This window comes from Phascolarctos cinereus, unplaced genomic scaffold (assembly GCF_003287225.1).
Source record: "Phascolarctos cinereus isolate Bilbo 61053 unplaced genomic scaffold, phaCin_HiC Scaffold_5;HRSCAF=322, whole genome shotgun sequence".
Taxonomy (NCBI): Eukaryota; Metazoa; Chordata; class Mammalia; order Diprotodontia; family Phascolarctidae; genus Phascolarctos; species Phascolarctos cinereus.
This window is the reverse complement of record NW_027555958.1, coordinates 471,148,696-471,162,744: the sequence shown is the minus strand read 5'-3', so window position 1 is coordinate 471,162,744 and position 14,049 is coordinate 471,148,696. Positions and strand designations below refer to the sequence as shown.

General features: G+C 43.5%; 1 protein-coding gene across 1 annotated transcript in view; it reads right to left on the bottom strand.

The window, feature by feature from the left end:
- The window catches only part of LRRC7 (leucine rich repeat containing 7), a 588,365-nt gene that overhangs the window by 191,245 nt on the left and 383,071 nt on the right, over positions 1 to 14,049 (bottom strand). Inside the window, 1 exon segment of the mRNA XM_020993127.2 lies at positions 13,580 to 13,643. Coding sequence (XP_020848786.1) covers positions 13,580 to 13,643 — 64 coding nt within the window.

Here is a 14,049-nt window from a genome sequence, read left to right as displayed (position 1 = left end):
GCTCTGTTTGACAAGGGTGGGGGTGGTGGAGGCACACTGCCTCATTTGGTAGTCATAAATGTGTTCCAAACAGTTGCATTTTGTAATTGAGGAAACTGAGGTACTGAGAGGTTTGAATGACCTGCTTGTAGCCACAAAATTGGCATGCATCATATACAGACCTAGAACATGCCTGGTCTTCCCTGCCCGTAAATTCAGCCTTCTATTTGCTGTACGGGGTTGGCTCTCTAGGTTACTAATTTCTAGGAGATACAAAATAATAGAGAGAAAATTTGGACCAAGTGTTTAAGAAAAACAAGGCTGGCTTCACAGGCAAACTTGATACACCATGGAGAAGGGCAGCTCCTCTGAAGAGAGGCCTTGGCCAGTCAGTGTGGCTTCCCTGGGTCTGATTAGCAAGGGGACAGGTGGCATGGCCATTTTCTGGAGAGGGTGACCCTCACATGTGTCTGCCCTCTCGTCTTGTCAAGTGGACTCCTTCCATCTCTCAGGGGCTTTTCTTCACCACCCTCCCTACCCCTTATAAAACAAAGCCAACAGCCCCACCTGGCTTCATGTAGCCTCCGATTATCTGGCCCCATCTGCTCTCTGGACAAATTTCCCTGACGTGATCTTAGAACGGCAGTCTAGCTCCTGGTCTTGCCCAGAGCCTTTCTAGAGCTTCTCCTCTGCTCAGCGTGGATCAAAACAACATCTCATCAGCAAAGAACACAGAAGCAAACTAGGAATTAATGAAATAGGCAGGGATGCCAAAGGTAAAGGACAAATACAGTCAATGGCTTGACCATTTCCCTACCTCCCCAATTTTGAAATAGTGCAGAGTCTATGAGAGCCCCCAGTGGGCATTTACGAAGTAGCTGGGCTTGTCATGTAGAGAAAGATCATCAGGGAAGGATTCAAGGTACCAAGAGAACCTCTGAGGAATCAGAGCCATGGGAATGGCAGAGGTGGTGCAGTAAGCCCCTGGAGGCATACAAACTCTATCTTAATGTTGTTTTAAAAGAAAGGGTATGAAAGTTGATGTTTCAAATAATGTACCAAGTCCTGTTTGCCTTTTCAAGCCCTTTAGAACACGACTCTTTCCTACCTTTCTAGTCTTCTTATTCCTAACAGCTCCACTTAGGGGAAGGAAGGGGAAGAGAATAGTTATTTATACGGCACCTACTTTGTACCAAGCACCGTGTTAAGTGATTTTACAGATGTTATTTCATTTGACCCTTATAACAACTCTGTGAGATAGGTGCTATTGTTATCACCCCCATTTTACAGTTGAGGAAACTGAGGCAAACAGATTTGCCCAGGGTCACACAGCTAGTAAATTTCTGAGGCCAGTTCTGAGTTCAAGCATTCCTGCTTGTCAGCTTGACTTGATCAGTGGATTTGTCATTGTGCCCTGGAAAATTTAGGAATCGATGGAAAGGACAGTTTGAGAGCATTGGTAAGGAGAAGAGGTGAGCACTGAAAGCCATCATGGGTTCATCAAGAACCTGTCATGACAGCCTAAACTCATTTCCACTTTGACAGCTACTAGACTAGTCATTTGAGGGAATTCCATGTTTACACCTGTATTTCAGAAAGATGTATGAGAGTTTCGTCTAGCAGTGGAAAAAATACCGGCTCTACGGTCAGGATTCTTGGGTTCAAATACTGCCACAGATGCTTAATTTATTTACCCACTTGAGCTTGGGCAAATCACTTTTGCTCTCCAGGCCTCAGCTTCCTCATCTGTAAAATGTAGAATTTGGACTCCATGACCATTGACGATCCTTCCAACTTTAGTTCTATGACCCTACAAAAAAGTCTGCTGGCCAAGTTAGAACGACAGGGCCTCAGTAATAACACAGGTAGATTCGGAGCTGGTAGACTGGCTGGATTCAAAGAGGGCTCGTTAATGTGCCAGTGTCCCCTGGAAGAAAGGGAGGTCTCTGGTGAGGGTCACAGTTTTGGACTTGGACACTCAATATTTCTAATAAGGCTTTATCAGGGGTTCTTCACGTATGGCCCCTTTGGGCAGTCTTTTCAGAGCCCTGCCTCACTTAAATCCAATTCATTTGCAAGGCATGACATTACCTTCCCAATGTCACAGGCTTCTTTGAGAACAAAGGACAAACAACCACCACAATGGGGAAGCCTAAGGACCCTTTTTCTCAGAATCTATTTTAAATGCATAAAATAAAATACAAAGAATTACAAAGGAAATCAATTATATTGAAATGTTGTTATTGAAATATATTAAAAAAAAAACCTAACAACTAAGTTCATGGAGGCTAGATTAAGAACTCTTGCAGATGCAGCATGGACAATATTCAATTCACACCAATCAGACTGGGAAAGCTAATAGGTCAGATGGAAATTAGTGGTCCCCAAATACCTCATGGGTAGGAATGGTAGGCTCAAGGCAATAGTTTAAACTATTATAGAGATAAATAATAAGATCCTATATTTAGGTTAGAAAAATAACTACAATATAGAAAGGGGGTCAGGTCCCCTACTAAGATGCTCTATGTTGTTTAAGGAGGGAGGCTCTGTTCCAGGCTTTCATTGTCTCCTTGTATAGTTGTGAGCTTGTCTTGTCCTGATTGTTTCCCAAATATCACATTAAGTAAGATTTATTGAGTCATGGCTAATCATACTGCTGAGCTATGCCCTCATACTTGACCTTGAAAAGAAAAGGGAGAAAGGGGGGCAGGCAGGCAGGAAGCCAGAAACACAGCTCAGATCAATAGGGACAGCTTCGTTGGGCACGTCCAGATTTGGAGGCCCTGGAGGGAAGCTTGTATAGATCCACACAGAAGCACATGGCCCCTCTAGGGGAACCATGTATATCAGGGAACTGCTTAGCCCCAGGAGAGGAGGGGACCACATGGCTCCCAAGATGGCAGCAGATGGACACTGCAGTTAGAAAGCTGTTCAAGGGCAAACAACATGGAAGGCTTTTAGTGAACTGGAAGGCCAGAATGAATCAGTAATGTGATGTTATTCTGAGAAGACTGAACCAAGTTGAATAAGATGAAATCAATATGGTATTTAACATTGCTATCACTGACTTGGATAAAGGCATAGATGACATGACCACCAAATTTTCAGGTGACATAAAACTCTTACACTGAATGCTAAAGTCAAGGTCCAGAAGAATCTTGACAGGCTAAACTGTTAGACTGACTCAAAGAAGACAAAATTCAGTAGGAATAAAGGTAAAGTCTTACACTTGGGTAGCAATGTATAAAGAGCATTGAGTGAAGCCAATTTAGGCTTAATGTCAGAAAAAATTGCTGACAATTAGAGATTTCCAAAAGTGCAATGAATTGCCTTGAAGGATGGTGGGTTCCCCCTTCTCAGCAGTCTCCAGTCATAGCCTGGATGGCTAATTATCAGGTAGGTTATAGTGGATGCTTCTTTCATGCATATGGCTTTGCCTAATTGCTTTCTGAGGTCTCTTCAAACTCTCAAATTCTGTGGATCTATGATTATAAGGATAAATGTGAATTTTTTCACTTTGCTTCTAAAATACCAATTTCACACTATAAGATGGTCAGAAATGGTTAGAAAACAGTTCATATGAAATAGACAGTGAGATTTAGGTGGCCTTTAAACTCAAGGTGAGGCCCTAGTCTGGTGTGGAAGCTTGAAACCCAGCCCAATCCAAGCAACTCTTGCCTGGTCTGAGAGACGCATGCTGTTCACATGGAAAGGCCCTCTGTATTCTTTCCTCATTTACTACCTCTGAAGTCTTGTGCTCACTTCTGGGCACCATGAATTAGGGAGCACCTGGAGAGTGTCCACAGGAGGGGAAAGAGGGTGGTGAAGGACCTGGATTTTGTGCCACTGGAGGATCAGGTTAAGGAAATGAGGACATGGAGCCTGAGAAGAGAACCCTCAAGGAGGGGATTGAGAGCTTTCTTCAAGTATCTGAAGGATCATATTAGTCCTGGTTGGCACTGGAGGGCAGAACCAGGAAAAAAGGCTGGAAATGATGGAGCGTGAGACCTAACCTTGACTTCAGAAACATAGTTCCTAAGAATGAGAGCTATCCCAAAGTAGAGTAGTCAGGGATGGGATGAACCAGGAAGGCTGTGATAACCCCTCCCACTCTGAGATTCTGGGATTCTCTGAATTTTAAACAGTTCTAAGCAGTAAAATTGGCTCCACACCCAGCAAAGGCACAGAGGCAGGCTGGTGTCTCAGGAGAGTGTGGGCGCTTGGGCCCCAGTCCAACATGGTAGGAAGGAGAAAGTCTGAGTCCAAACAGAAATGTGGACTTCTGAGACTAAGTTTCCCCACTCTTCTGGTTCTGAATAAACACTGAAGGGTGGTTGGAGCTCCAGTTTTAACCAGGCCAAAACCACACCCTGGAGAGTAGGACAGGACTGAACAACAGCCCAAGGCTCAGAATCCCTATTAGATGCCCACTGGCAATGTACATTACCTGTGTTTACTGCACCTACATCCCCAGCCAGTTTTCAGTTTTTCATCGTCATGGGACCTGCTTTATCCAGTGACACAAATAAACACAGAATATGCAAATTCCAAACCGATCTAATCTTCAAAGGGCCTGAGTGTGAGCAGGACTTCAGGACGGAGACTCTTCCACACTTTCATAGGTAGTTTCTTAAGTTGCCATAGCCAAAACATCCATCTATCCATCCATCCATCTATATATGTATATATTTATGTATGTATGTATCTAGTTATATCTCTCTGTACAGTTATTATAGTTTAATTGTGAATTTATAGGTACAAATATAAATGTTTCTAGGCATCTTCTTGTCTGGATGATCAGGTCTAGTTCATTGGATAACAAATTTAGAGCTGGAAGGGACCTTATTTTACAGATGAGGAAACTGAGGCACAGAGAGGTTAAGAGGCTCGTTTAGTGTCAACAACTAATAAGCATCTGTGCTTCCTAACGTCTATTTCCCTTGATAGAGCAATGGCTATTCAATTTTCTCATCCTCAGTGCCTAGCATGGTTCGTGGCGCACGGTAGGCATTTGATATATACTTTCTAGGCAGCCAGGGAGTGCCATGGTGCACAGAGCACTAGGCCTGGAGTCAAGAAGACTTGCATCCAAATCCAGTCTGTCACTAGTTAGGTAACCCTGGGCAAATCACTTAAGCTCTGTCTGCCTCCATTTCCTCGACAGCAGAAAGGGGATCATAATACTGCCTACCTCACAGGGTTGCTGGGAGGATTAAAAGAGACATTTGTCAAAAGCACTTAGCACAGTGCCTGGCACCCAGCATGTGCTTAATCAATGCTTATTTCCTTTCTGATGGTGAGTCACAACGAAAGATTTAAATTTACTGAGCGTCTAATCATGCAGGAGTTCCTAACTTTTTTTGTGCTTTTGACCCCTTTGGCAGTCTGGTGAAACCTGTGGACTCCTTCCCAGAACCATGTTTTTCAATGAATAAAATAAAATTTCCTGCGATTGCCAAGGAAACCAATTATATTGAGATAGCATCATCAAGATATGAAAATCAATAGCGCCAATTGCATAGACCTAAGCTTAAGAACCCTTCTCTGGTGCTGAAGCAAACATGGGCCAGACAGGAAGTTTTAAGCCTTATGATTTAGGGAAATTAATTCCACTATGATCACACCTTAGTATGACCAAATGCTTCTTCTCCCTGGTTGCCAGCTTCAGTGATGAGTCTCTGAACTTAGGAGGTGGGCCCACAGGCAACAGAGTTGGTGATCCCCATGGGCCTGATCTGGGAGCCTTCTCCTTTGGCTAAGTTTTGCTTGGGCTGCGACCCTGCTGACAAAGCCTGAGAACCTTGGAGAGGCATCCTAGAGGTTCCATTGAGCCTCATGGAATTAAGTGTAAAAAGCTGCAAATTCAGAAATCAAACCCCTGCTGGGCAAATGATGTCATGTAATGCAGAGAACTCAGAAAACCATGAAATTATGACATAGTAGACATTTTACTGAGAGAATAAGCGCTCTCCCTCAATCCAACTGGTGCAGCCATAGCTGACAGAACCATAGCTGGTTGGACGAGGTTCACTGGGACTGCACCTCTGCCTCTTTGCCAGCAGATGAAAAGGAATCTATTTTCCCACTATCCCTCTGTAGTTCCTCCCTGAGGGAACCTACCCTTAGGTCACTGCCGGACGAATCTTCCTTGCGCAAACTGTTCATGTTCCTCTTCTGCTGAGAATCCTCTATTACCCATTGAATAAAGTTCCAGCCCATTAGTCTAGTCTTCAAGGTCTTCACAGAATGTAAGCTTCTTAAGGACAGAAAATATTTGGTTTTTGTCTTTGTGAACACAGGGTCAAGTACACTGCCTCAGTTCTCCTGGTTCTGCTCACTTCACTTTTCATTAGTTCATGGTAATCTTTCCAGGTTTTTCTGAAAGCATCCTTTTTGTCATTTCTTATAGCACAATAGTATTCTGTTACATTCATATACCACAATTTATTCAGCCAATCCCTAGTTGATGGGCATCCCCTCAATTTCCAGTCCTTTGCCACCACAGAAAGAGTTGTTATAAATATTTCTGTACATATAAGTCCTTTCACCTTTTTTTTTTTAAATCTCTTTGGGATACTGACCTAGTAGTGCTATTGCTGGATCCAAAGGGTATACACAGTTTTATAGCCCTTTGGACATAGTTCCAGATTGTTCTCCAGAGTGGTTGGATCATTTCACAACTCCACCAGCAATGCATTAGTGTCTCAGTTTTCCCACATCCCCTCCAACATTTATCATTTTCCTTTTTTGTCATATTAGCCAATCTCATAGGTATGAGGTGATACCTCAGAGTTGTTTTAATTTGCATTTATCTAATCAACAGTTATTTAGAGTATTTTTCATATGACTATAGATAGTTTTGATTTCTTTGTCTGAAAACTGCCTGTTCATATCCTTTGACCATTCTTCAATTGGGGAATGACTTACAGTCTTACAAATTTGATTCAATTATCTGTATATTTGAGAAATGAGGCCTTTATCAGAGATATTTGCTGTCGTTTTTTTCTCCTGCTTTCTCCTTTCTTTCTAATCTTGGTTGCATTGGCTTTGTTTGTGCAAAACTTTTTAAATTCAATATAATCAAAATGGTCCATTTTATACTTCATAATGCTCTCTATCTCTTGTTTGGTCATAAACTCTCCCCTATCCATACACATGACAGGTAAACTATTCTATGCTCCTCTAATTTTCCATGGTATCATCTTCTATGTTTAAATCATTTTGACCTTATCTTGGTATAAGATGTGAGATTTTGGTCTATATCTAGTTTCTGTCAAATCGTTTTCCAGTTTTTCCAGCAGTTTTTGTCAAACAGTGAGTTCTTGTCCCAAAAGCTTGAAACTTTGGGTTTATCAGACATGAGATCGCTATGATTCTTTACTACTGTGTCTTGTGTATTTAATCTATTCCCCTGACCCAACAGTCAATTTCTTAGCTGGCACCAGAGCGTTTTGATAATTACTGCTTCGTAATGTAGTTTTGAGATCTGGTATGGGTAGGCCACCTTCCTTCATACTTTTTTCTCATTAATTCCCTTCATATTTCTTGTCCTTTTGTTTTTCCAGGTGAATTTTGTTTTAATTTTTCCCAGCTCTATAAAATATTTTTGGTAGTTTGATTGGTATAGTACTGAATAAGCAAATCAATTTAGGTAGAATTGTCATTTGTATTATATTGGCTTGGCTTACCTATGAGCAATGAATATTTTTCCAATTGTTTATATCTGACTTTATTTGTGTGGGAAGTGTTTCATACTTGTGTTCATATAGTTCTTGGATTCATCTTGGCAGATAGACTCTCAAGTATTTTATGTTGTCCAGAATTATTTTAAACAAAATTTCTTTTTCTATTCCTTGCTATTGAACTAGGAGCTTACATTTTCATGGGGGAAGACATCAAAAAGGAGCTGAAACAGTGGAGGTGAGAAGGTTCTCAGTGTAGGGGAATAGCTTTGAAGTTCAGAAAGTCAAGGCCAGGGCCAGTGCCAGGAAGAGAATGAAGGCAGGAAGGCTTGAGTCCTTCCACAAAATGGAGATTCCAGGAGAAGCTCATCAGTGGGAAAAGTGGGAGGACAATGTACAGCTTCCTCGAGTGGCAGGCTGCTCCAGGGTAGGGACCCTGCACTGAAGGAAGTTCCAGAATGATCCAGAAGAAGAGAAGATGCATCCATATAAAATGCAGAAGGTCATGGCCAGGCTCAGAAGAAAGGCTCATAGTATCATAGGATTAGAGCTGGAAGGAAGTGTAGAAGCCATCTGGTCCAATGCCTTCATTTCGTGGGTGACGAAACTGGGGCTAAGAAGGAGAAGCAGGATTTGAACCTAGGCCCTCCAGCTTCATGTCCATCAATCCTTCTGCTGTGTCAGCTCACCTTTCAGCAAGGTGCTCCCTGAGAAGGTGCACATCACACCAGGTTTCCTCAGCAAGTCCTTGATAAGTCCAATGACGGATGCCTTGTAAGGCCTCTGCCTGGCAGCCTGGGCCAATGAACTTACCCCAGGCCCTGCCTCAGCCTCCACCCAAGAAGTGGCTACTGAGGTAAGAGCAGGCTCCAGTGGGACAACCACAGTTCTGTTAAAATGGGTTTGATTCAGTTAAATTGCAGGAGCACTTATTGAGATCTGCTCTGTACAAAGCACTGTCCTCACCACATGCACTAGAGAGACACAACTAAAGGTGAAACAGCATGGATCCTGATGGAGCTTCCATCCCTTATTCTACATCTGCTCAGGAAGAAGGACAACTCCAGAGAATCACAGCGCCTCGTGGTTGTGAGGGCCTCAGGTGCATTGAGGACAACCTGTGTGTCAGCAAGAAGCCCCTTCCCAACAATGCCAACGAGTGGTTGCTCACTCTCTGAGAAAAAGCCTCTAGGAGGGGGAGCCTCCTGCCTTCCAAGCATCCCCTTCTACTCAACTGCCTCTACCTGTTGGGAAGTCATTCCTAAGAGATGGTCTAAGGACTGACTTCTTTGAACTTCCCCCCATTTCTGCTAGTCTGGGGTCAGTCAATAAACATTTATTAAACACCTACTATGTGCTGGGTGCTGTGCTAAGTGGTAGGGATACAAAAAGAGGCAAAAGACAGTCCCTGCCTTCAATGAGCTTACAATCTAATGGGAGATGTGACATGCAAACAACTAAATATAAATAGGCTCTAAACAGAGTAAATTGGAGACAACCAAGCTAGGAAAGGAGGCTCCAGAGCTGAGGGTTGATGGAACTCCCTGAGAGAATTACAGGATTGTTGTTTGTATGAAGGGCCAGAGGGAGTCTTTGAGTTCACTGAGTCCAAGCTCCATGCCGCCATGTCACTAGATGGAATGTCCAACGATGGGACACCTGGGCTTTGCGGTATCATATGTTATGGTGTCATCAAAGGGGTCTGTTGAGGAGTGATGGGAGGAGGGGCTGCAATGGGCTCCTGGGATTAAACGGACAGGATCAAAAGTCACAGCAGCCGTGAGAGATCTTCTAGTTCTGCTCCCTCATTTTACAGATGGGGAGACTGAGGCTCAGGAAGGTCAGATGATTTGCCCATGGTCACATATCTCTTCAGTATGTGTGGAGCTGGATTCCTAGGGGTTTGTGACTCTGCCCTTTGGTTCTGCCATCTTTAATGTGAGGGTGGACCATCTCTTTGAGCCCTAGCAGCTGTGTTACATAGCCCTCTGTGATGATGATGATAAGGATAGCTAACATTTATAAAGCACTTTAAGGTTTACAAAAGACTTGGCATAGATTTTCTCATTTGACTTTCACAGCAACCCTGGGAGGCAGGTGTTATTATCATCTCCATTTCACAGATGAGATCTCCTGAGAAAGGAGAAAAGATTTGTCGAGGGCATACACAGCTGGTAAAAGTTGGGGCTTTGAACTCAGGTCTTCTGGACAACACCCTCACCCAGTACTCTAGCCATTGGGTCACCTTGATCTTTCTGTGTGAAGTGAGGCTTTTTCACATGCCCATGAAACACATTTTGTCATTTTAAACTTTGTTTACTTTTTAAACTGTGTAAGTGTCAACACTTTTCTCTTTATGTGATAATAAAAAGACAAAGAACAGGACTTGGCTGTATATCTGGAGGGAACCTCTTATCTGTCATAACTTAGTTATATAATGGAATTGGAGTCACCACATGGTGCTGTTTCTAGAGGCTCTTGATTGGGCCCAATTACCCTATTTTCCCATTAAGAGACATTACTGTCACCGGAAAGCTGTCAGGGCTGCCACATGGCTAATACCAATGGGCCACACATTAGAATGAGTGCCACTAGAAACATGAAGCCCCAGAACACTCCTCTTCTTCCCAATCCCAACTCGGTGACATTTCCAATGAAAGGGTCTCACAGCGATGGTGGGAAGATGAGACTTTCATTGGTGGTGAAGAGTACTCTGAATTCAGAGGGCTGAAAGGTGCCTTTGTATTCAGAAAACTTCCAGATGCCTCCAGGCATAATAAATGAGACCAAAATATTTTTAAACCTCATTTTAATAGGATATTTTGATTAATTAGAACTAGAACTGTTCTTAGAGACCAACCCTCTCATTTTATACAGGAAGAAACTGAAGTTCAGTTGGCAAAAGCTTTAAACTCAGGTTTCTCTGCCACTCACTACCTGTGGGTTTAAGGTCTGTTGTGCCTCAGTTTTCTCTTCAGTAAAATGATATCATCAGACTAGATGACCTTGAAGATTGATTTCTAACTCTATAAAATTTGAGAGTCAATCAACAAGTATTTATTAAGCCCCTACTACATGTCAGGCACTGTGCTAAATGCTGCAGATACAAAAAGAGGCAATAGATGATCCCTGCCCTGAAGGAGCTCTCAAGACCATGGGAGAGATGATAAGCAAGCAATTATGCTACACAAACAAGCCATGTACAGCAGAAGTAAGAATTAATTAGTGGAGGGAAGGCACTAGAATTAAGAATTTTCTTAAAACACGGTCAGACCATGAAACCTCCCTACTCAAGAAACTCCAGTGGCTCCTTATCACCTCTCGATCAAATACAAAATCATGTGCTTGGTGTTCAAAGCCCCCTGCCCACCCTTTCCAGCATGCTTACGCCTTCTATCCCTCCTCCTCTTCCAGATCCTTTTCAATCCAGTGACATTTGGCCTCCTTGCTGCGCCCTAAACCAGACGCTCCACTTCTGGCATTTTCATTCTTGGAATGTTCTCCTTCCTCTCCAGTCTCTTACATGCCCCAACTTTCTCCAAGTCACAGCTAAAATCTCACCTTCCACAGGAAGACTTTCTCAATCTCTCTCGAGTCTGGTGCCTTCCCTCTGTTGATTATTTCCTTTTTATCCTGTATATATCTTGTTTGTAGCTATTTGTTTGCATGCTGTTTCTCTCATTAGATTGCAAGCTTCTTGAGGGCAGGGACTGTCTCTTGCCTTTCTTTGCATCCCAGCATTTAGCACAGTGTCGGTCACATAGCAGGTGCTTAATAAATGCCTATTTATTGTGTGATTAACCTCATACCTGATAATGTATTCCCTCTGCAACATTTAAGTCCTCAAGTGAGAGTAAACTCACTTCTTCCTGAGACAGCCTATTCCACTTTGGGATAGTTCCAACTATTAGGAAGTTTTCATTATATGAAGTCCAAAATAGTCTCTCTGTAAATTAAATTCAAAATGTCTAAATTCGATTCTACAACTGTTGAGTCAAGATTGGTCTCGGGTCCTAGTCAAATCCTCCCTTCTCCTGAACTTCCTTGCTGCACTGGGGCGTCACCCAGGCTCACAGTCGTGGTGTTATCATCTTCTGCTCCTTGGTCTCCCTCACCCTCCATAACCAAGCCTGCTGCTGTTGTTTCTACTTTGACAGCATATCCTTACATGTTCCCTTCTCTCCACTTACAGAGCTACTACTCTGGTTCAGACCCTGATCGCCTTGTGACTGGACATTTGCAATAACCTACCAGGCCATCTGTCCTGTCACTAACATCCTCCCTCCCCGTGTCCCAATCTTCACTTGCCCTGATTTCTCTAAAGCTCAGGTCTGATCACGTCACTCTGATACTCAATAAATTTCAATGGTCCCTAATACCACTAGGATAAAATATGAAGTCCTCTCTTTGACATTTAATGCTCTTCACAACCTAGCCCCTTCCTAGTAAGTCATTCAATAAACTCTGATTAAGTACCTACTATGTGTAAGGCACCTTGCTCCCTCCTCACAAGCCAGTTACATTGGCCCATTTGTTCCTCAAACTTAAGACCTCAAGACCTCACCCCTAAGGTCTGTCTTTGCATTTGCTGCCCCCCCTGCCTGAGATGCAGCTCCTCCTCACCAATGGCTCTCAACTTCCTGGGCTCCCTTCCAGGTTCAGCTCAAAGCCCACTCTCTGCGGAAGGCCTCTCTGAGTCCATTCCCCACATGCAGCACCTTTGCTCTGAGATTATGCCCTCTGTAGCTGGTATGTACATGGTTGAGTGGCTTCCCCCATCACAATGTGAGCTCCCTGAGGGCAGGGACTGTTCTTGTCTTCCTGTGCATCTGCACTGACTAATGAGGATGATCCACAGACTGACATAATCATAGAGAGCTTCCTGAGAGGTCAAGTGACTTGTCCAGAGTCACACAGTCGATGTGTATTAGAGGCAGGACAGGACCCTAGGTCTTCCTGACTCTGCAAACAGCTCTGTCCACCACAGTTCACTTCTTCTGCCTAATAATATCATCACCAACCCCAAAGAACTCCAGTGCTTTAAAAGTTGCAAATCTCTCTACAGATGCTTTCTATTTTAAGCCACACGATCACCCAGTGAAGTAGGGTGGCCTTATTAAAGGCATTACCATTCCCATGTTACAGATGAGGAAACTGGCTAAATGATTTGCCCAAGTTAATCACAGAAGCAATAGGTAGCAGGGCAGAGATCTGAACCCAGGCCCTTTCACCTCCATTCCGATGCTTAGTCCACCGTCCCATGTGATCTTGCGCCTTATTTAACAGATGAAGACACTGATATTCATAAAGGGCCAGATCTTCCAGAATCCAGGTCTTCTGATTTCCAGCCCAGTGTTCCCCCCAAAAACCATGCTGCCCCGCATGTAGTAAGCGCTTACGAAATGTTCATTGACTGCCTCACTTACTCCAACAACTACCTGCTCACATCTCTTTAAGGTACAAAACACTTTGTAATATTTGCTGATTGGGGGTAAGTAGGACAGTATCATTACTATCATTTTAAAGATCAGCAAATTGAGGTGCAAAGCATTTCTTACAAGCAACTTGTCAGTGACCCCGCAGTTTATAGGTACTGGATCTGGGATTTGAACCCAAGCCTCCTGTCTCTTGTCTTAGAGACAGGACTAAAGCAATATTGATAAAAACATTGGCTACTTGGCATGGGGGAGGGAAGGACTCTTAGTGGAGCCACTTCATGGAATGCATTCTAATGAATAAAATCCACACCTTGCAGAGCCCCTTTCTCCCTGCAATGACACACCCCCTTCTCATTGTCATTGGCCTGTTTACTGACATGGTTTCAGGGGAGCCTTCCATCCCACGGAGGGGACCTGCCCGGACAGAGGAATCAGTCTCGTTTACCACATGAATCACATCTAGAAGACGTGCTTTCTTACCAGCTCACTGAACTCATTGTTTCCCAGGTCAAGTCTTTCCAGCTGCGCCAGCTTGTGCATTGACCTATAGGAGGCGAAGGAAAAGAGAGAAAACCCACTGTGAGACATAGCAAGAAAACAGGCTTCGGGGAAAAAAAATGCTCTTACGGGGTTTTGTTCTTATGCTGAAGTCCTAGCAAAAGAGGGAGGAAAAATGCGCAGGCTCTTCTTTATCACCACAGAGCCTTAAATGTTCAGTCTGCCTGCTCTCAACACTGACTTGGTTCAAGGGCCACCTCTGATACAGAAGGGGTGCCATAGTGTCCTGAGCCCTGGACCTCGGATTCAAATAGGGCTCAAAACACTAGCTGAGTGACCCTGGGCAAGTCACTCAACCTTGGCATCAGCTTCCTCACCTGTAAAATGAGGATAATCATACCATCTACCTCACTGGGTATACAATGCCTGGAATGTAGAAGGTGTTTAATAAA